The sequence below is a fragment of the Palaemon carinicauda genome, chromosome 11 (assembly GCF_036898095.1).
Source record: "Palaemon carinicauda isolate YSFRI2023 chromosome 11, ASM3689809v2, whole genome shotgun sequence".
Lineage (NCBI taxonomy): Eukaryota > Metazoa > Arthropoda > Malacostraca > Decapoda > Palaemonidae > Palaemon > Palaemon carinicauda.
This window is the reverse complement of record NC_090735.1, coordinates 144,554,820-144,579,255: the sequence shown is the minus strand read 5'-3', so window position 1 is coordinate 144,579,255 and position 24,436 is coordinate 144,554,820. Positions and strand designations below refer to the sequence as shown.

Below are 24,436 nucleotides of genomic sequence, written 5' to 3'. Positions count from 1 at the left end.
AATGGCATAAAAAAGAACTGGTTGGTTGCACAAAATTATCTCTTGGCAGAAACGGGTTACGACGCCTGGCTCCGAATCTCGCGATCGAATATGCAATCCTCGTTAGCCGTAGGCCAGTCATGAGCTGTTAGAGACTTTTCCTAGAATATCTAGTTTTTTTTTTTTCTCTTTTGTTTTTTGGTGATTCATTTGATTGCTTAGCGCTTTTTTCTCTTAAATTCACACACACACACACACACACACACACACACACACACACACATATATATATATATATGTATGTATATTTATATGTATATATATGTATATATACATACATATATACATATATATGTATATGTATATATATATATATATATATATATATATATATATATATATATATATATATATGTGTGTGTGTGTGTGTGTGTGTGTGTGTGTATGTATATATATATCCCTTTTACTTCATAGAATCTCATAATGGGATTTATGCTCTGAGGAGGAATTTGCAATTTTCCAATTTTACATCTAAACGGCAATGAAATGAAGAAACCTCATAGAAAGTACTGCAATAGAACATAGAAGCTGCTAAATATATATGGTCTAAGGTAAAATATTCCTTGAGTCAAAATATAGATACATAAGTTAATCGGTCGTACTTCATAAGTATAAACTTGCAAGGAATGTTTTCATTTTGAAAAGGATGAAATAAATCTCTTTTTATAGTTCTATTATATGAAAGATCTATTTCAATATTGTTTCTGTTCTTATAATATTTTTCTTTAATTGTTCATTACTTCTCTTGTAGTTTATTAATTTCTTTATTTCCTTGTCACTGGTCTATTTTTCCCTAGTGGAGCCCTTGGAGTTATAGCATCCGACTTTTCAACCAGGGTTGTAGATTTGCTAGTATTGATAATAATAATAATAATAATAATAATAATAATAATAATAATTATAATGATAATAATGATAATAATGATAATAATAATAATAATAATAATAATAATAATAATAATAATAATAATAATAATAACAGAATCGTGGGAGCGTGGGTGAGAAACATTTTAGTGGCGCAGCGTGAGTTAAAGGTTCGATGCCCTGTTATGAGTCTCCTTTGAAATTTGGAGCGGTTATTTACCCTGGGAGTTGTCCTGTCTTATTGTTAGATGTCATCTTCTAATTCAAAGAATATTTTAGAACACTTGATTTTCTATACAAAGAGTATTTGAGAACAACAGATATCCAATAAATAGATTAGTATTATTATTATTATTATTATTATTATTATTATTATTATTATTATTATTATTATTATTATTATTATTATTATTATTATTATTATTAGGTAAGCTACAATATTTTTTGGAAAAGCAGGAAGCCATAAATCCAAGGGGTCCAACAGTGATAAATAGCCCTGTAGAGAAAGAAAAAAAGGAAATAAGTGAACTATATGAATAGTAAGGATTAAATAATATTGACTATCTAAGGATTATTAACATTGTCAAAACTGACCTGCCATATATAAACTATGAAGGGAGACTCGTGTCAGCCTGTTGAACATAACAAAATTAGTTGCAAGTTTGAACTTCTGAAGTTCCACCGATTCAACTGCCTTATTGGGAAGATCATTCCACAATCAGGGTCACAGTTCAAATAAAATTCTAAGATACTAAATAGTGTTGAGCTTTATGATAGAAAAGGCGAGTGTGTTAGATCTAACCGCATACTTAGTACTACGCACATTCGGGGAAGATCTGAATGCAAAAGATTGTCAGGGTTACGACAGATCTTAAGCTACATGCATGAAAAACTAACTGAACGACGGTGCCAGAGATTAATATCCAGATCAGGAATAATAAATTCAATAGGCACAAGTTTTTTTTCCAACAAATTAAGATGAGAGTCAGTAGCTGAAGACCAGAAAGGACACCAATACTGAAAACAAGGCAGAATGAAAGAACTAAAGCCTTTCCTCAGTGTAGATTGATCGCCGGAAATCTTAAAAGAATTTCTCAATAAGCCAATTTTTTTTTTTCTGTGTAATTGAAGAGGAAAACCGACTGAATGTGTTTCCCAAAAGTAAATTTGGAATCAAGAATCACACGTAAAATTTTAAAGGAGTTGTATATAGTTAAAGAAACATTATAAATGCTGAGAACTGGATGTTGAAGAGCCACAGTCCTTGACTACTCGCAATCATACTTTGAGTTTTGTTAGGGTTCAACTTCATGTCTCATAATTTGCGCCATATACTAATTTTAGCTAGATCTTTATTAAGAGATTCAGCAACCCTAGATCTACATTCCGGGGATGGAATTAAGGCAAAGAGAGTATCATCATTTGCATTTGCAACAACCTTGTTTTCTAGGCCAAACCACAAATTTTGTGCTTATAGTATGAAAAGTCATGGACCAAAAATATTTCAGAACAACACATTTTAAATAGAGATATATTTTAGAAAAAAAGGTTTTCAGAAAAGATAATATTTCAGAATAAAATATTTTCTGAATAGAATATTTTAGAACATTTGATTTTAATACAAAGATTATTGCAATCGCGCATACGAGAATTCAACATGACCCCTGTGTAAAGATTCCAAAGAAATTTCTCTCTTTTAGTGTGATGAAAATAGTATAAAAACATATCTACAATGATTAGAAATTCATCAGATTTCCAAGAATTCTAGTGGCGAAACTGCAACACTTAAACTGGAGTAGGTGGGAGGCACAAAGTAGCATCTCGGGGAAAACAAGATGTGGAAGAGGACGATTTGTCCGGTGATATCCCCAGACTGCCAACCATCGGATCCAGTATTTGAGGATAAGAACTTAAAACGAATTTGACAATTTATTTATTTCTTTTTCCTTTTTTACGGAAAAGCTTATTTCTTTATATTTTCATCTTATATGATATATCAATTGTCACGATTTAATCAAAATATTTCAGATGAAAATATAAATAAATTATCTTTCTAATTTAAAAAATAATTGTCAAATTTCTGATAAGTTTTTCTTGTCCTTGAATACAGGATCCGAAGGTCGGCGTCTAGAGATATTAGTATTTGAATATCAAAAGCGAGAACAAACGCAGAATATCCCCGTAAATCTTTTGGGTGAAATTCTGTTTGTAAGAATAGGTAATCGGTAAATTGTGTAAAGTAAATCATTGTTTCTAGCAGGATGGTCAAATCATCCTTTTCGATAAGGATTGACTTTCTTGCGGTTGGTCGCTCCTTAGAAGTATAAACATGAAAACGATGTTGGTATGATGTCTCTGGTCTTTCAAATCTAAAACAACAATCTGTAGCCATACTTTTGGCTAGATTCTTCAAATGGTTCAAAGTAAACAAATATCAGTCAACAAAAGTCAAAGCTACAGTATACTGTACATTTATTTCACACTGTTTAAAACATACTCCATTAGTTTCACAACGGAAACGCACTTAAAAGAAAAGAAAAGGAAAACAAAAATTAAAATTAGCCGTAGTGCCCTGAGATGGTCAAGTTCAGGTCCTGTGAGTCTGTGACGCAAGATGTACCTTGGACGAGGCAGATGAGACTTTGGTCTTCTCTTTTTTGTCGTTGTTACTCATCGATTAAAAACAATAATATCCAGAGACAGGAAGTGGCTAAAGTATGGAAAGCTTCCTTCAGTGAAATCGAATCTCCTGTCTTATGGTTTGTTATCAGATGCTCCCATAATCATCATTCAGGAATAAACATAAACATTAAGGAATAATGCATTTGTTTTATGCTGACTGACTAATAGATTAATTGATTGAAATGGTGAGTTTATATTAAGACAACAAAGATAATTACCGATAGTTAGTTTGTTTGTTTTTGATATGTATTAACGTGAAAAAACTCGCATCTTACACCCATCTGATTTAATTAATACCAATGCCTATAGAGATTAACCCTTTTATTCCTCCACCATCCTTGATAACTTCTGTTACCTCATTTTTGCCGCTTGAGATTTATCTCGATAACTTTATTCAAGATCACATTTGCTCTCAAATTTCTCATCTTGGAAACACATCAACCATTCTACACTCTATTCACGATTTTCTTTCGCATAACTTTCCACCTTCATTTACCGAAAGTTATCTTAAATACAAAAAAAAAAAAAAAAAAAAAAAACCTCCATCTTAAAGATCCTGAACAGCCACGTCGATACAAAAAAAAAAAAATTTTTACGCCTAGATTCAAACATCCTGAATACCCTCCATATTACCTCATTTATCAAATCTGATCTGATCTCTTTCAAAATATGAATACCTCATTAAGATTTATCTCCTTTCTTCCAGACATCTCTCACCTTGACTCTTAGTCCTTATGGCATCGGTATCACTTACTTCACACAAACACACACACACACACACACACACACACACACACACATATATATATATATATATATATATATATATATATATATATATATATATATATATATTTATATATATATACGTATATATATATATATATATATGTATATATATGTGTATATATATGTATATATATATGTATATACAGTATATATACACACACATACACACACATATATATATATATATATATATATATATATATATATGTGTGTGTGTGTGTGTGTGTGTGTGGGTGGGTGTGTGTATGTTTGTGTGTGCATGTACGTGTGTACCCAAAACAAAATGACGTTCGTAGATGTTTTGCTTTGTCGCATTTACCAGTTAAATAATATTTTCAACAATGAGCATTCATAAATACTGATGGAATTCTTAGATTTTTCAGCTGAATTTATGTGGAATATAATATATATATAATAAAGGTCATGAAGTTCATAATTAATAAATCATATTAATAGAGAGAGAGAGAGAGAGAGAGAGAGAGAGAGAGAGAGAGAGAGAGAGAGAGAGAGAGAGAGATTTTCTATGGATAGTTTTACTTAACCCCCGATGGCTTCTCCCAAACATTGTATACTACCGGTAGGAGCTTTGGGAGAGCGTGCCATTGGTGATGGTGGTGGTGGTGGTGGGGGTAGGGGTGGGGGGGGGGGAGCGTGGTATTGGTGGGATGGGGGAAGAGTCTAAGCTGCCCAACATGTTTTCGCGATCTACCGGTTCTTGGGTTTTACGTTTCGTAATCGTCACTAAAAGTTCTGGGAATTTACTAAGCTATGAAGATGCTGGAGACTTAGTATTGCGTATTACACTTTAATTGAACTTTTCCCCTACTAATTCATACAGTTTCTCCATATTTTGTTTTTTAAAGTTACACAGAAAATAAGTGGTAATGAACAACCTTAGTAATAATAATAAAAGCCCAAAAATGCAAACTCGGAGGGCGTAGTAAAGGACGTAGATAATGCAACGTTTGGCATCTTGCATCTCCTCCGCTCATCGGATATAAACAACTGCGTGAACGTTTTCCAGCACAGAATAAACCAATTGCACTTCAGCATACCATCACCGCTTAGTGAGCTTCGGTGAGTATAAGTTAAAATCTTTAATGTTCATTGCTATATGCAAATGTTTACTACATCATACCTAACTTGAATTTTATGATCAAAATGTAAATTTACCTAATGTTATAAAATTTCGCATTATTTAGCTTTGGAAGATAACTGCAGTTTTTTTTTTTTATTATTCTTTAATCTACTTAAATTTCAGAACAAAAATAAATGGTTATATCTGTTTATTTCTTAAGAGTATTTATAGTCTTACTAGAGCTAATTCTCTTAGGATTTATAAGTATACAATATCAGAAATAATACTTTATCCTTTGTAGGAATAATTCGCCATCTAATCAATTGTTTTGTTTTCAATTACAGCCAAGATGAAATTCCTGATTGTTGCCTCCTTCTGTGTTGTTGTGGCTGTTGCTCAGAATGCTATCCAGCCAAAACCAAATGTTCGAACATTGCCTGCTGAGGTCCGAAAAGGTTAGTATCTATAATATTTAGTTATTACTGACCGATATGTTTCTACAAAAATGTTATTCATCCAAGGTGATGATCATTGATACATAGTAGAATTAAGAATATACATCGAAGAGGATCAGGTACTATAATAAACAAAATATGTTTCTTTCGTTTATTCATAAATACTTAATCATTTCAACAGAGGCTCCCGGCCAGTGCTACGGATTCACGGCCAGAAAGGCCTTCGCCGTGGGCCAGTCTTGGTCCCTGACTCCCTTCTGTGGCAGAGCCACCTGCCTCCAACAGGAAAATCGGCTCTTCGAAAAGGTGGAGGACTGTGGCTTTGAGCCAAAGCCGTCTCCTGGCTGCAGAGTCGTCAACGAAGCCGACCAAGCTAAGCCGTACCCAACCTGCTGTCCCAGATACGAGTGCCAGCCTGGTGCCAGTCTCCAGTACCCGACTGAGGAGGAACTCAGGGCTGCTGCACAGCAGGCTGCACAAGCTGCACAGGGCGCACAAGGATAAATATTGATTTTTCTGAAAGACTTTAGTCTATAGATTAAAGATAATTTATGTTTGATTTCTGTTAGAAACTATCTATTAAAAATGTCTATGAAACCACATCAATTGATATTCATTAGATCAAAAATAGAGAGGGCGAAACCAATTGTCCTGCTCTGAGATTATATTTTTATATATTTTTTATAAGATAAATAAAAATCGTGATTGACTTAACAGTTTTTTATCCAATATCTGTGAATTTCAAAAAAAAAAAAATCTAAATTTCATCATGGAATGGTTTTCGGAATGAAACTCTAACCAACCTAATGATACATAAGATTATATATATTTTTTTTTGTATCGAAGAATTTCTTATTACTATGCCATAAATTTTCTGAAGTATACACACACTTATGGTTTTCTAATTTATATTTCTTCATGTTGGTTGTTGATTTGTTTCAATGTACACATACTCAATCAAATGACATTCAAATTGATTTTGAAACTTTATAAGATAAGTATTTTTTTCTAATCCTTAAAACAAAAAAACTCTATAAGAAACGTTTTTATATTTATACACTAAAGGTAACAGACTTTTATGAATAAATTTTTAAGCACCATATACATCTGGACATCACCCAGCCACACACACACACACATATATATATATATATATATATATATATATATATATATATATATATATATATATATATATATATATATATATGTATGTATAAATATGTATATATATATATACATAGAATAGCAGGTTTGATTATCAAACTAAATAAGAAGTAATAAACTTAAGATCACTCAAACGTATGCACCAACAACATTCTATACAGAGGAAGAAATAGAAACTTTTTATGAAGATCTTAAATTCATGGTCACTTTTTTTTATAAAAATGAACATAGGAAACTGACTTGAAGGATTCCAAATGGCGAATGGAAATACTGAAGAGTTTTTATTCAAAGTGAAAAAGTTAATTTAGCTAAAGATGTAACAGTGCTAAACAGGTTAAAGTCAAGCAAACATAGAATGATGAAAAGCAACTTTTTTTAGATTTATGGAAAGAAAGAGAAAACACAGTTTTAGAAACGAAAATAAACACTCCTGCAATAAGAGAAAAATCTGATGAGTTTAGTTTAGCAATACAAAATAGGTACTTCCAGCTGCATGATGAAATGGCAGCAAACAAAAAAGAAATGAACAGTAATTTAACAAAAAAAAAATGATTGGAATCAGCACAAGAGATAGGCGGAAAAGTTCCTAAAAAAGATCAAGTAAGAATATAAGAAAATAAAAGAAAATTAATAGAGAAATGAGTGTAAAATCCAAGAGAGATGAAATATTAAAAAAAAAATAGTTAAACTAAAAGCTCAAGATATTCTTAAGTACAATAAAATCAAAATTGGGAAAACACTAAAGAAAGATGCATCAAATAGATTAAAAGAAAACTTGGAACCGGGTGCCAAGAGATATTTGCTTTAAAATATGAAAAGAGAAATATTATCAGCAATAGAGATGGAGTGATGAATATTGTGGAGGATTTCTGTACAATGCTATACAATAGTGACATAAGAAATAACTTCACCAACAGAAATAATGAAACACCTGAGCAGGTACCCAACATAACCGTAGGTGAAGTAAAGAAAACATTACAAATCATGAAAAGAGGCAAAGCAGCAGGAGAAGATTGCCGAACAATTGATTTAATAATAGATGGGGGAGATTTCATAGTAGTAAAATTCGCTGAATTCTACAACAAATGTCTGCAAAAAAAAAAAAAAATGCTATATACCTACTTCTTGGACAAACATTTTTATTATTCCAATTCACAAAAGAGGAGACAAAAAAAAAGACAAAAAAAAAAAAAAGGCCTAAAAAATCACAGCCCAATAAGTGAAATATTTACAAAGACCATATTAGGCCGTATAAAAAGACAACTAGACTTTGACCAACCAAGAGAGCAGGCAGGCTTCAGAAGTCGGTATTCAACAACTGACCATATACATGTAACTAACTAGCTGATGGAAAAATCAACAGTGTGTTAAACCACTATCTATGACATTTACAGCCTATGAGAAAGCTTTTGATTCTGTCAAAACCTTAGCAGTAATAAAAGCCCTTCAAAGACAAAGAACAGGGGAATCTTATGTTAGAACACTTGAAGATAGCTATAAAAGAAGTATAGCAATACTAAAACTGCATAAAGATAGTTAGAAAATTCCGATTAGGAAAGGAGTTAGACAGGGGCACCCAATCTCTCCTAAATTATTCACTGCATGCCTAGAAGAAGTTAAAACAATTTAGATTGGGAAAATGTAGGAGATAATATTAATGGGGATTACCTTAACAACTCAAGATTTGCAGATGACATAGTTCTATTTAGTAAATCAGGGAAAGAATTAAAAAAGGTGATAGAAGATTTGAATAGAGAAAGCAGAAATGTAGGACTAAAATAAATATGAGTAAAACTAAGATTATGTTCAATGAGAATAAAGAGAAAAAACATATAAGAGTTATGGATAGTTAATGAATATGCACACTTAGGACAGGCAGTGGTTCCTCAGGCAATGAGATCGAAATTAAACGAAGGATAATTCTGGGATGAAGAGTAGATGGTAAACAAAATGAGATTTTGAGAAGTAAAATGCCACTTTCTCTAAAAAGAAAAGTATTTAATCAGATGGTCCTACCAGTAATGACAAATTATCAGAAACTTGGAGACTTGCTAAAGCCTTAGAACATAAGCTATTTACAACTCAAAGAGTTATGGAAGGAGTAATGATGGGACAAACATCAAGAAACAGAAGAGGAGCAACATGGATACGAGAAAAAACTTAAGTAGAGGATATTCTAACAACATATGAGAAAAGGAAATTGACATTGGCCGGACATCAAAGGAAAATGAAAGTCAACATTAGGAATAACAGAATGGATCCTTAGAGATTGTAAAAGAAACAGGAGAAGGAAGAGAAGACTATGGATTGACGAACTAAGGAAGTTTGTGGGCGTGGACTGGCACTGAAAGACAATAAACAGACGTAAGTGGACGGACATGTTTGGGGCCATTGTTCTGCAGTAAACTAGTTAACGGCTGATGAAGATAATGATGTTGTATGCATACATATGCATACACTCACACACACACACACACACACGCACACACACACACACACACATATATATATATATATATATATATATATATATATATATATATATATATATATATATATATACACACTTACATATGTCTTTACATATAAGTGTATATCTATATACTGTATATGCACATACATACACACACACACACACATATATATATATATATATATATATATATATATATATATATATATATATATATATATATATATATATATATATATATATATATATATATGTATATGAAACAAATATGTACCAGTATTTCCATGTAAAATTCCAAGAAAATTTGCATGTAAATAATATGGTGATACGCACAGGTGCTAATATATTTCACGGAATAGGGATAAATAAACAACAGGAAGGGATATGTCTGTTTTGCCTTGTATCATATTTTCGAAAGGAGGAATTTTAGTGCATTTTTATAAGTCCTTTTTCTTCTGCGAGTTCTTTCCTGTCGGCGAACCTAAAAAAACCATTTGAATTATCTCCTGAAGAAAGATCATATTCACCTTCTTGATTAGAATCAATTCGCGTATATTTAACTGATTGTAAAATATATGACAGATATTTTACTGTTTCGCCGGAAAAGAAAGAACCGAATAAAACTTTTCATGGCCAATTTTCCCCTGAAGATTCCTCTTCTAAATGTCCCCTTTTTGGGCAGGGAGGATCCCTCTTGCCCCTGGGCACTGGGCAGGAGCGACCTTACCTGTTTTTGTTGCCAGGGTGAGACTTTGCCCCGTCTACCCAACCCTCTTCCCCCGCGACTACAAGTTCTGTAGTCATACAATTGCGTCACTATAAGATTCCTGGGAATTTTCTAAACTCCGCAGGTGCTAAATCTTTAGCTATTTTCTAACTTATCGTTTTCATAACATTAATTAATTATTATGTATTTGTTGACCAATTGTTCTGTTCTATTATAATCTAAACGGGCTAGTATAATGATCATTAACGCTATCAAACCGATAAGAAATGTACGCTTGAATGTAATAAAATAGCGTAGTATACAAATCGATGTATCTGGCACCTCACAACGTCTTCGCCGATCGAATATAAGCAGTCACAGGAACCTGGTCACTACAGGATACACTTTCTGCTCTTCAGCGTTGTGTCATCACACCAGTAAGCGAAGGTATGCTTTCCAAAAGAAGATTAATATTTTCTTACTAAAAAAGTTTTTGAAAGGTAGTTACTGGTAGGTGAAATTTTACTTGTTACATATCGCAAAAGTCAGAGTTTTGAAATTTACTCTTGCCAAAAAAATGTGACTATCACGTCAAACAAGCGTATAAAACTTCATGTTAGGAATGACTAGAAATAATTGTTTAAAAGCACAAATCTGCATTCATTTGTTTATTTATTTTTCCAATCCATATTTTCAAACTCAGAATTTTAGAAATTCAAAGAGATGAGATTGAATTTAGCTTCAATCAAAATAAATATTTTAAAAGTTAGCAATTTTTGAACTGAACTATACTAATTAGCTTATATGTTAAGAACAATAACAATTATTTAGTCATTTCAGTAGGGCGATGCATATAGCGCAGAAATTATTATTATTTTTTTTTTTTTCATTATGTTGACACCAATCATTGAGGTGCTTAACATGGAGATGCTGCTAATAACAATTTACTTTATCACTAAAGCCTAAATAACCAACTTAAGATATATTTTTCTTTTTATTACAGCCAAAATGAAATTCCTGATTGTAGCCTCTTTCTGCCTGGCAGTGGCTCTTGCTCAGAATGCGATCCAGCCAAAACCAAATGTCCGGACATTGCCTGCTGAGGTCCGCAAAGGTAAATTTATACAATTTTCAAATATATTTAGTAACGTTATTCTTTATATTATAGAAATATTGAGAAAATACGAACATTAGCTATGTGCTAGAAAATATCTTTTATTCATGATTTCTATTTCTATTTTGACAGAGGCTCCCAACCAATGCTACGGATTCACGGCCAGAAAGGCCTTCGCGGTGGGCCAGTCTTGGTCCCTGACTCCCTTCTGTGGCAGAGCCACCTGCCTCCAACAGGAAAATCGGCTCTTCGAAAAGGTGGAGGACTGTGGCTTTGAGCCAAAGCCGTCTCCCGGCTGCAGAGTCGTCAACGAAGCCGACCAAGCTAAGCCGTACCCAGCCTGCTGTCCCAGATACGAGTGCCAGCCTGGTGCCAGTCTGCAGTACCCAACTGAGGAGGAACTCAGGGCTGCTGCACAACAGGCTGCACAAGCTGCACAGGGCGCACAAGGATAAATAACGATTTCTCAGAAAGACTTTAGTCTATAGATCAAAGATAACATATGCTTGATTTCAGCTTGAAATTATCTACTAAAAAATATTTGTGTATTAAACCATATCAATTGATATTCATTAGATCAAGAATAGAGATGGTGAAACCAATTGCCCTACCCGGAAGAGACGCATTCTGAATCTGTAAAGAAATTATATTTTTATATGTTTTATAAAATAAATAAAAACCATGACTGACTTGACGGCTTTTTTTATCCATTACACGGAAAATGAAAGACCCAAATCAATGAATCTTAAAGGTAAATATAAATTTTGACTTGGAACTCTGTTATGAACAAAACTTTGACTAACTTAATGTCATATAAGATTATTTCTTTGACTGAATCAAATAAATTATCATTAAGCCATAACCTATCATGAGTATACACATGCTCACGGTTTCTGTATTTTACATCTGATCGTTCGTGAGACATGTTGGTTGTAGATTTGTTTCAATTTGCACAAATTCAGTCAATTCACATTCAATTATATTTCAAAAGTTTGCAAAACAAAATGAAGGTGAATAATGTTTTTTTTCTTTTAATCCTTAAAACGAAAATGCTCATATCATATACAATCCATTCAAATTTCTTCTTTTTTATACTAAAGGTACGAGTTTTATAAACGGTTTTGCAAAATGGTGAATTAAATCAGTATCTAAAGAAGAGTTTTCAACCAACATATTAATCCCTACTTACATGAAGACACACACACATACATATATATATACATATATATATATATATATATATATATATATATATATATATATATATATATATATATATATATGTTTATATATATAAACATATATATATATGTTTATATATATAAACATATATATATATATATATATATATATATATATATATATATATATATATATATGTTTATATATATAAACATATATGTATATATATATATATATATAAATATATGTTTATATATATATATATATATATATATATATTTATATATATATATATATATATATATATATATATATATATATATATATACACACATATGATCAGCAAAATTGTACTAATTTAGTCAGGGCCATCAGACTAAAGTCCCCCACTGTTACCAATATGTAGTGGCCAGCGTGTTAAGGTAAACTGGCCAAACCCCAGACATGAATAAGGACATGACCGAGGTATTTGTCCTGCCGTGGACTAAAAACAGCTGCATCTGTCTTTGTTGGTGTATATATGCATACAGTATATAAGTGTGCAAAAGTCACCAAAGCTAACGCGTGATAAACTTAAAATGTATAATTCATTGTAATCAACTCTATGTCTGTGAAATTCGTTCATCTTAATGTTATGAATTGGATGATACATACGTAACCAAGATGTTCTATAAAGTTATGTATGGTAAAAAAAGTCATAATTTTTCACCATAGAAGATACATATATGTATATATTTAATATACTCATATTCAGAATCAAGGAAGTTTCTTTCTTGCTTTGAGTCATATAAACCACCATACAATTTCTTTAACAAAAAAATCGTTGATTTGAGGCCTTGAAAAAAATCTTTTTTTGTTCCACTGAAGTGCTCTTACGTTAGCGGAGATGAAATATATGTCAGTGATATGAAATGTTACGTTACGTTGGACTCATGAAATGGTACAGTTTATTATTTTTACCCTTTTTTATCTGGGGGGAGGGGATTAGTTCTTTGCCTTCGTAGTATCTTTCTAGATAAACCAACTAATTTCGTAGTGTGTTATTATCCTTGTTCAGAGTGTTGCGCAGAAGCCCCGAGTTCCTCTTCATTTGGGTATTTTAACGGAAGAATTTTCGCAGAGAGAGAGAGAGAGAGAGAGAGAGAGAGAGAGAGAGAGAGAGAGAGAGATTCTGAAGTATTTGTTTTCAAAACGATCCAATCTACCTATTTCCAAATAGTATTATTATGATCGTCATTAAACAGCCTATATAGCACGTAGGCCTATTTGAAATAATTTGATAAATCGATTAATTCAAATTAATTCAAATACTGTAATTAATTTTTGTATTAAACCTAATCGAAGAGTCTGTTTTCCTGTTGGAGACAGGTGGCTCTGCCACAAAAGGGAACCAGTGATCAAGACTGGCCCATGAAGAAGACCGTTCTAGAGGTGAGCCTTTAGTGCTGGCCGGGAGCCAACTGTATAGATAGAAACTGTCTTTTTTTTCTATCAAAGATATGATTTTACCTGCTTTTATTCATTTATTCATTCATTTACTTATATATTTAATTATCTGTGAGCAGGATTACGTTAAAACTTCTTGCTGGATTTCTTATGCCCTGGAAGAACCAATCAAATTTTAGAGATCGCGATTTTGTTATTTATTATACAATAGAATAGAATAGATTCATCACGGTTAACATATGAAAATTGGAAAGGTCGGTGCGTAGACTTGCTGTTGATATTATACGGTAGATTTATTCACGAACGACATTTGATATAGGGAAAGGTTGGTCTGTTGAATTGAGTAAAATCTTGACAAGCTTCATTAGCTTAAATCTGAACTCTCTGATTAGTCTTATTTAATGATTTTTTTATCATGCTACCCATTCAATTATATGAGTATGATTTAACCATTAGATGAGATATTGATCGCTACTGATTTTGCTTTAATAGTACCACTCTGTATTACCGAAAAATATAATTTCCTTTACGCACACACACACAAACAAACACACATATGTACATATATATATATATATATATATATATATATATATATATATATATATATATATATATATATATATATATATATATATGTGTGTGTGTGTGTGTGTGTGTGTGTGTGTGTGTGTGTGTATATATATATATATATATATATATATATATATATATATATATATATATATATATATATATATATATATATATATATATATATACATATATATTAATGTATGTATATAGTATCTCGATTTTACCTTATTTCTTTGGCCTTGGATTCAATCAAGTCTCGCCTGATTTAGTGACACTGTTTTTGTACAGAAGAAAATGGCCGTTGAAACTCCACGAAACAGTAATATCTAATACGATTCATTTAAGAAAAAGGGGTAACTACTGTATATTTTGCTTAACTGGAGGTGTTTAGTGTATCATTCTCCTAGTAATGTCCTTAAATATCATTTGATATGACTCTCTACTGTGCAATTTTAAGTACAGCTAAGTGATAATGACTGACAGGTTTTTTAAAGTGATAAGTTTTATTTTTATTTTTTATTTACTTAAGGCGAGGAACTTTACACATAGCAACACTGCTTAAAATAACTTTTGCATCTACGGCAGCTTTTACAAAAAGATGCAAATAAAACTTTATCGTGTTACTTTCCTCATTAAATCCACCCCCAAGAATTACATTGATAATTTCGATTGGTTGGTTGGAGTATCTTTACTAACGAATGATGAACAGACAATAGGTTGTGAGATATCTGACACCTGAATGTTTTTACACCTTCCCAAAATTTTTGTTTCTAAACATTACTTAATACGAATTCAGTTTATTTACTCTCTTCTGCGTTTTGAATTGTACACAGTAACTGATGAAATAATGCACCATGAATGATTTATTATTCATACGAAACAGTAAATCAAAACCAGATCTATTGCGTTTGCAATGTCCAGTAAATTCCCAGGAATCTTATTAGCGAAATGTCATCACTAAGACACTCACCACCCACTGCACTGTGACAGCCCAGTGGGTGGACCAACAGCAAAAACTGGTAGGTACTTTACGCCTGCTCAGAACCCTGATCAATTTAAGGACTTACAACAAACCGTTTTCTTTATGTGAAAATATTTCTTCAGTTGTCTGAAAATAAATCGATTAATCATCTTCTAGACACATGATAAAATATAATACATTTCCAAGAATCTTCAAGGTGAAATTCCACGATTGAAAATAATTATGGATATTTTTCTTTTCCAAAAATGGAAAACAATCGTTTTAACACTAAATTTCACTACTCTCAGAAAGGACAAACGTATTGCCTTTCCTGTCACAGCAAAACACTATAAATGAACCCCCTTTACGTGTAATATCTCAGTCATCTGTCAACATTTGTCAAATCTGTGGGCTTTGAGTATTCCTTAAAAATTGCTTCATCGGTTCCTTTTCAAATCCATAAGCAATGAATCACACTATAAACGTATATATCACCTAAGAAAAAAAAAAAAAAAAAAAAAAAAAAAAAAAAAAAAAAAGAGTAGAATTGCCCAGAGATGAACAATTTCAGTACCGGTGACGCAAGAGTTGCCTGCCATAGTATGCAGATGAGTCAGCCGTTGTATAAAGGATTTCTCTGGTTTCAATTGGATTAAACTTGACAAAAGTGAATCCATTTGAAAAGAAACATTGTTGTAATATAATTCGAATAATTTTTCATATAAGATATTATAGCAGTTAATCGGAAAATAACGAGAACCGTAGAATCGAAAAAAAAACAGAAAATTCATTTTTTATCTCTCTATCAATTATAACCTCAATTACAACACAGAAATTTAGCCTAAGGCCTAAGTAAAAATAATAGTCAATTTGAAGCATCATCAGGAACCAGATTTACATGCGACCTTCCAGAATAAATAAAGATAATAGATTTGGCAAAGATTACTTTATAGATCCTCAGAGTGAATTTCTGGGGTTCAATATGCTGCTAGTGAGCTTTTTACATAGGTATAAGAAGCGATTAATCTATTAATTAGCATTTAGAGGATGGAATAGATAGTTAATTAAATAGTTTATTTTAAGTTTATGTTATCTAAGCTGCAACTTTAGTTTGAGAAAGAGGATGCTATAAGCCCCAGGTCTCTAACGGGGGAAAATATCCCAGTGAGGAAAGGAAATAACAATATAAATAAACTTTATGAAAAGTAATGAATAAAGAATATACAATACCATAAGATCAGTAACAGTTTTAAAACAGATATGTCATATATAAAACTATGAAGATAGTTTTGTGTAGGCGTGTTTGTGTGATTTTTTTGCAAAAGTAAAACGAGTTTTCTGAAGAGTAAACTTGTCTATTGCAACCGCCTAACAACACCAACCCGGTCTTGCGGAACTTTGGGAAGAAGGTTTTTTGGGAATTTACCGTAATACGGGTTCCAAAATATATCAAATCCATTCTATTTTGAAATATGCTAATCCAAATGTATCTATAACGAATTTATTATTTCTAATTTATGTTTATGTATACACAAGAAAAAGCGAGATGTATGAGAAAATGTATTATTGACACGATTGAAGAGATGACAACATAGATGAGATTAGTAAATTGGCAATATTTGGCATCTCACCTGACTCTCTGCCAGTGGATATAAACATCACTGCGTAATCGTTTGGCATCAAATACTTCTGCTGTTTTCCAGAGTAACAACAACGCTCTTAGATATCTCTGGTAAGAATTAGTAATTCGTAAGATTCAATGATAAATCTCAAGCTGTTTCTAGAGATAACTAATTAATAGTTCCATTTATATTTCAGTATCAGAATATTCGACTAAACAATTTTGTGCCATTTCCTTTGCAGACAAAATGAAATTCGTGATTGTAGCCTCCTTCTTCTTGGCAGTTGCTCTTAGTCAGGAAGTGATCCAGCCAAAACCAAATGTTCGAACATTGCCTGCTGACGTTCGCGAAGGTCAGTGTCATTCCCGTGTTTTGTATCTGGAGAATAAGTAAGATATGATTTTGTCTGATGGAAACGTATCACCATCTATGAATAATTGCTGCTGTTCCTTCAGAAGGCAATAGTTATTTTTTTTCTTAATTTAAACTATAATAATATAAACAATAATGACTAGTAACTTAATCAACGGAATAAAGTAAATGAAATTAAGTGTCATCTCTGGCAAAGATAACTAAAACCTATTGATATATGATACATGGAAATATTATATTTAAAAATAAGTCTTATTTCAACAGAGGCTCCCAACCAGTGTTACGGATTCACCGCCAAAAAGGCCTTCGCCGTGGGCCAGTCTTGGCCTCTGGCTCCCTTCTGTGGCAGAGCCACCTGCCTCCAACAGGAAAATCAACTCTTCGAAAAGGTGGAGGACTGTGGCTTTGAGCCAAAGCCGTCTCCCGGCTGCAGAGTCGTCAACGAAGCCGACCAAGCTAAGCCGTACCCAGCCTGCTGTCCCAGATACGAGTGCCAGCCTGGTGCCAGTCTCCAGTACCCAACTGAGGAGGAACTCAGGGCTGCTGCACAGCAGGCTGCACAAGCTGCACAGGGACAGTGATAACGAAAACACTCCCAGTTTCTAGTCTATAATCGCTGCAAAATCTTGATTAAATCTTTAACACGAATTGTTTTGTTTACGTATCTTCTGATCAACAGCCCAGTAGGTAATGAGAACCTCTGTACTTAGAATTTATTTTTATATGTGTCAAGGAATATAAAGATATCACTTCAAATTTGGCCATTTTATTCTTCATTTAACCTGGAATTGAGAAAGAATACTGTGGGATTAATTTATATTCCATTATCACGATAAAATCCCATACGTGAGTTGAAAATCCCCCAAAACAGCCAATGAAGCCTTTTCCATTTATATATATATATATATATATATATATATATATATATATATATATATATATATATATATATATATATATATATATATGTGTGTGTGTGTGTGTGTGTGTGTGTGTGTGTGTGTATATATATATATATATATATATATATATATATATATATATATATATATATATATATATATATGTATATATATATGTATATATATATATATATATATATATATATATATATATATATATATATATATATATATATATATATATATATATATGAAATGGTAAAAATTATCTTTCCGAAAATTTAAATGCTATATCCTGTAGTGGCTTTCAAGTAAATTATCTAGAAAAGAATCAAACATAGAATGAAATCTTTTAATTCCACTATCTAGGATAGAGTTCTCGTGTTTGAGTGCACACTGAGGCACTATTTCATCTTATATCTCTTCCTCTTGTTTTTTTTTTTTTTTTTTTTTTTGGACGTTTCTATTTTGATATTGTTACTGTTCTTAAAAAAAATATATTTTAATTGTTCATTGTTTTTCTTGTAATTTCTTTATTATATCAATTTTTACTCACTGAGCTATATTTTTCCTGTTAGAGCCCTTGGGCTTATAGCACCCTGCTTTCCTGCTAGGGTTGTAGCTTAGCGAGCAATGATAATGATAATAGTAATAATAATAATAATAATAATAATAATAATAATAATAATAATAATAATATTAACTTTATTATTATTATTATCATTATTATTATCATTATTATTATCATAATAATAATAATGATAATAATAACAATAATAATAATAGTAATTATTATTATTACTATTATCATTATTATTATTATTATTATTATTATTATTATTATTATTATTATTATTATTATTACTACTACTACTACTCTAAATTATACATCAGTGACGCAGGAAAAGGAGTAAAGTGTTCTACATATATATTACGAAATATTCAAGATCAGTAAAACGATAAGCAGAACTTGGATCTTCTATTTTAAAACAACGACTTTAAAGGCTACTTTTGTGTCCTCAAAAATCGTTTTTTTTTTTTTTTTTTTTTTTTTTTTTTTTTTTTTTTTTTTTGGGGGGGGGGTGGGGGGTTCATTCAAATTCGCTGTTGTTTGATATAGAGTGTTTATACCAGATCTTCTATTCAGTTATTGGGCTCAAAAATATTAATTTTGTGTGGCTTCAGAAAGAAAAGTACATATTTTTCTATATGTTTCTATCTATTTTTCATGATGTTGAAAAAATAAATCGGCAAATAATAGGTGGGAGAAATAGTTACTGTCCAGAAAATAATATCTATCTTTCTATTTATCTATCTATGTACATATATATGTGTATATATATATTTATATATATATATATATATATATATATATATATATATATATATATATATATATATATATACATATATATATATATATATATATATAGAGAGAGAGAGAGAGAGAGAGAGAGAGAGAGAGAGAGAGAGAGAGAGAGAGAGAGAGAGAGAGAGAGAGAGAGATAGTCGCGAAAAAGAAAATTAAAAGGTGATTGGAGTTATAGCACTTACTATAGTGAGTCCGTTGATGTCACTATAACTCCAATAGATGATGCAATGCCATTTAAGGGAAAGGTGAAAGAAACTCGTTTCCCAGTAACCCTATACAACCTTAGAAAACGAAAGTATAGCCACAAACGATGCTGTTTTGCTTCTATTCTTATTTTTATGTTTATCATTATTTTACTTTATAACAAACGAAGCTTCTTAGCATAGAATAAATTTTATGACCCCTCTTATCCAAATGTCACCAGAATAAAGAAGGAATGGGGTAAATGAAAATTACAATTATTGTATTGAGAAATGCTTGAAAAGTCATCACCTCTCTGCTTATATCCATAGCCGATTCAAACTGTACAGTCCGTTTACATTTCGTCGTCCTACGGCTCTATTACACAAATTATTATTACATAGAAACTAATGACACTTTTCATACTATATGGTTCGTTCTTCATTCGTGTTTCGTACGGCATTCGCACGTACAGATCGGATACGTTTGGAAGAAGCCTCCGACGAAAGAAACGCATACGTACGAAACGTATACGTATCCTACCGCTCAGTGTGAACAGAAATACGAATCAGTTTCGGTCACGTTGTGTTTGGAGGAGGACTTAAAAATATCAAAGGGATTGTTTTTACTGACGTGACTAATTGTCAGCTAATTAAGCAATAATTAATGGCGAGAGGTTGAAAGAGTTGAGGTGTCAGGAAAAATAATCTTTAACTCACTCTCTCCTTCTTTATTATTATTATTATTATTATTATTATTATTATTATTATTATTATTATTATTATTATTATTATTATTATTATTATCATTATTACTGATAATACTTTTATTATTATTATTATTATTATTATTATTATTATTATTATTATTATTATTATTATTATTATTATTATTATTATCATCATCATCTCAGCTGTAATCTCAGTTGGAAAAGCAGAATGCAACAAGCCCTTGGGCCCAGTCAGGGATAGCAAAAAAAAAAAAAAAAAAAAAAAAATATATATATATAATAAAATAAAAAAGGGGGTGGGGGGAGATAGGGCCTAGTCAGGGATAGCAAAAAAAGTAATAAAAAAATTAATAAAGGGGGGGAGATAAATCATAGAAGATATATAAGAAAATGACAATAGCTTCAGAATAGATGAAAAAATACAATAATCATGGATTTGGAAAGGAAAATCAAATATCTTGATAAAGAATGTGATAAGATAAAAGCCAGGTATTACCATACCAAACTCAGAGTATGAAAAATAAATAAATAAAAGGAAGAAGAAAAAATTACGGAGGAATCCAATTTCCAGACGGTGGCAGACCAAAGGGAGGAGGCTGTGGCGCTATCCTGGAAGTTGCAGTGGCTACTTACTTACGAGGGAATCTAAGGCGCATGTGTCATGCCTAGTGTTGTTAGATATATGAGAAAGGAGGATAATGTCTAAGGAATACAACTGATTATTCAGTGGGTGTGTGTTTGTGAGTGTGTATGTGTGTGTAGGCAATGGAAAGAGCTATAATTACAGAAGGATGGAAACCATCAGACCAGTACTTCACTTATCATCTAATTCTTTAGTGGTAGTAATGAAAGACTGGTTGGTACTTCAACCTAACTACCACTTATATATATTTCACCTTGTAGAGTTGTCATTTGATTTGTTAATTTATTTTTTTTCCAATTTAAAAGGAATAGATTACTGTGAAATAATTGATAATAATCTTTAATCCAATTAAACAGATCACATTCAAAAACTAAAAAATAGGGTATATAATAATAATCCGTCTCTGCTTTTCTAACATTTAAAATCATTTAAGAAAATCCGTTGCATTTAGCTCAAATTGATCGATGCACAATGAAATCCACGATATGAAAAGATAAAGATTACAAATTTCAGGTACCCAAGCCACTGTACCCGAACCTGAATTGCAGCAATGAATAGTCTCCCGTGGTAAAGTCCCTCGACAAACCCCCAGAATGGCCGGGCTAAGAAGATTCTGCCCACAGGCAATGGCTCTTTAGCAAAAATAAATAGGCAAGTGAAAAAAGAATTTACTGCTGCTCACGCAACTCGCTTACTGGACTTTCTTGGCCAATTGAACTATTTTCTTTCTTTCTTTTTAGCCGGATAAGTCTGGTAAGATGGACCAGACACAATCAGACTTCTTTAACAAAGAAATTTTGAGAATTTTATGACGATGTATTTATTGTAATTCTCTAAAATAATCAAAATAATTACCTTTCGATAAACGCATTTAATAATTGTCTCAACAGTCCCATTTTCCCTTGTTATTTTGACTCCAAAAATGGTACCGGGTAGTAAGTCGACTACGGTCTGTAGCCAAAAGCTTGGTTAAGAATTGCGCAAGACTAACAGCCATTGCCTGGTCCCCCTTGGGCTAGCGTAGGTATAGAGGGGCCTTAAGAGCTTATTATATGTACTGCATATATGTTCGATCCTTGGGAGATTGACCGGTCCCTTGGCTCTGCCATTCATGAGCGAACTTTACAATCGCTTCAGAATTTTCAAATGTATCATAACTGTTGATTGTGATTTCGTGTAGTAAGAAATCCACACAATAAATTCGATTGAGTAAACACTTCATAAATAGATGTTTTTTGTTTATTGATACGAGTAGTGGTAATGAGTTATTCATTCTCCTCTGAAAGTATCATACATAGAAGATAAAGCTCCTATAGATTAATTAGACGAGATTCCTGTTAATCAAAAGAAGCAAAGGGAAAAACTAATGAGATGAACTACTGTGCAAACCTTGTACAACATTTGCATGGCCTTTGCATTTAATAAAGGCGTCTTTATTCTATGGTTTACCGGAATGTAATGTTATCAAAATTAGACATCATGTACTTCAGTAACTAACTACCTATTTACGTAACTAAAACTTACGTCATTCCCTTCATATATATATATATATATATATATATATATATATATATATATATATATATATATATATATATATATATATATATACATATATATATATATATATACATATATATATATATATATATATATATATATATATATATATATATATATATATATATATATATATATATGTATGTGTGTGTGTGTTTCCTGTTGGAGATAGGTGTCTTAGCCACAGAATGGAGCTAAGGTCCATTAATGGCCCATGGAGAGAGAGAGAGAGAGAGAGAGAGAGAGAGAGAGAGAGAGAGAGAGAGAGAGAGAGAGGGAGAGTTATACCTTTACTTCAGTTTGTGGTTAACTGTGTATCTGATGAAGATTCGTTAGTCTTAAATCTCGTATACAAATGAAAATGATCAACCAATTATATCAATTGTTCGTCATTCATCAGAAAAGGCTTTTACATGATAGCTGCAATGTTTCTTCACCCGTATAAGGAAACGAAGTTAAATGTCTCAAAAATAATTCCTACTGTGGACAATGAAATATTTCGGAGGTACCGCAATTGGATGGTAAAGTAAAATAGATTTCCAAAAGAAAAGAAAAAACGTTTGCCATTACATATATTCGATTCTTCTTCTTCAAACATGGAGGCTGACTCGGGTAGTGAGCGAATGACTGAACCTGGGGCTCTTTCGTAAGCAAACTGACTTTCGCAATCTGCACTTCTTGCTCCCACTCGTGGAATTCCGGCTGCAATATTCTTGGGAATTTACCGCGTTTCGAAAGTGCCATAACGTATCAATATCCTCATTGAAATTTCATGAAGACGACAAATAAGACATTTTTCATACATAATTATTCCCAGTTATAGAAGAAAGTTGATGAAGTATTCGTAGGACCGACTCATTTCGCTAAATCCCTGTTCGTTCGGGCGGTGTTGGACAAATCTAACTGGCTAAGGGCACAAAAAAGGTGGTATCTGGCATCTCGCTGGCATCTTCTTCCCTTGAAGAATATAAACATCAGAGCTTCCTTAGTCAGTGTCAAATACTCCTGCTGTTCTTCCGAGTAGCAACAATCATAAGCCAACTAAGGTAAGAGTTGAGAAGATATAGAATTGAAAGGTCATTGCTTATATTTATGGGCTTCTTAGATGAGACTTTTATGCTTGTTTTTTTTTTTTTTTTTTTATGGCAGCTTACTTCAAAAGAAATTATCAAAATAAATATGTTATGTTTCATATTGCCAATTCACATATATTTTTCTTGATAACAATACTATTACATATTCATGTTCCATACTGAATGAGTTGTCGATATATGATATAAATGTATTATTGCTCTATTATATGTAAATTATCATATTGGCCGCTACTATTATATTCATGTTGTTAACTGTTTAGTAATTGAAAAAGGATATTAAAACAGATTTCCTTAAAAGTTATTTTTAGTAATCAAGCTTATATCTATATCTATAACAATAGTTATTAAACTTTGAATCATCAGTTTTTGTAAAACAACTATGACTTTTGATATTTGTTTTGAAATACTATAGAAATAATTTCCATTGCT

General features: G+C 31.7%; 4 protein-coding genes across 7 annotated transcripts in view; 3 read left to right on the top strand and 1 right to left on the bottom strand.

Moving 5' to 3' along the window:
- Window positions 1-11,930, top strand: part of LOC137650275 (uncharacterized) — a 66,500-nt gene extending 54,570 nt beyond the window's left edge. Inside the window, exon 4 of the mRNA XM_068383589.1 lies at window positions 11,818-11,930. Within this exon, the coding sequence (XP_068239690.1) occupies window positions 11,818-11,822 (5 nt within the window). The 3' untranslated portion in view covers window positions 11,823-11,930. The remainder of the gene's footprint in view (window positions 1-11,817) is intronic.
- LOC137650272 (uncharacterized) overlaps window positions 1-24,436 on the bottom strand; it is a 33,110-nt gene that overhangs the window by 3,166 nt on the left and 5,508 nt on the right. The window lies entirely within an intron of this gene.
- On the top strand, window positions 5,317-18,238 carry LOC137650270 (uncharacterized). 3 transcript variants are annotated; one of them, XM_068383580.1, is made up of 3 exons: window positions 5,317-5,451; window positions 5,797-5,907; window positions 17,791-18,236. In XM_068383580.1, the coding sequence occupies exons 2-3, from the start codon at window positions 5,802-5,804 to the stop codon at window positions 18,105-18,107; spliced, it is 423 nt and encodes a 140-aa protein (XP_068239681.1). In that variant the 5' UTR covers window positions 5,317-5,451; window positions 5,797-5,801; the 3' UTR covers window positions 18,108-18,236. The 3 variants fall into 3 exon arrangements, with proteins under 3 accessions (XP_068239681.1, XP_068239680.1, XP_068239682.1); XM_068383579.1 differs by lacking the exon at window positions 17,791-18,236 and adding an exon at window positions 6,089-6,616; XM_068383581.1 differs by lacking the exons at window positions 5,317-5,451; window positions 5,797-5,907 and adding exons at window positions 17,223-17,264; window positions 17,396-17,506 and having other exon boundaries at window positions 17,791-18,238.
- The window catches only part of LOC137650269 (uncharacterized), a 14,668-nt gene continuing 873 nt past the window's right edge, over window positions 10,642-24,436 (top strand). Inside the window, exons 1-3 of one of the 2 annotated variants that reach the window (XM_068383576.1) lie at window positions 10,642-10,700; window positions 11,257-11,367; window positions 11,500-11,824. In XM_068383576.1, coding sequence (XP_068239677.1) covers window positions 11,262-11,367; window positions 11,500-11,822 — 429 coding nt within the window. In that variant the 5' untranslated portion in view covers window positions 10,642-10,700; window positions 11,257-11,261 and the 3' untranslated portion in view covers window positions 11,823-11,824. Of the gene's footprint in view, window positions 10,701-11,256; window positions 11,368-11,499; window positions 11,825-24,436 lie in introns of those variants that run through there. The other variant, XM_068383578.1, reaches the window with a different exon arrangement.

What these genes read in the sequence shown, in the direction of transcription:
- LOC137650270 (XM_068383579.1), top strand. Translation starts at nt 5,802, where the DNA reads ATGAAATTCCTGATTGTTGCCTCCTTCTGTGTTGTTGTGGCTGTTGCT. An exon ending in GCCTGCTGAGGTCCGAAAAG is followed by an intron (nt 5,908 to 6,088) that starts GTTAGTATCTAT and finishes TCATTTCAACAG; the next exon opens with AGGCTCCCGGCCAGTGCTAC.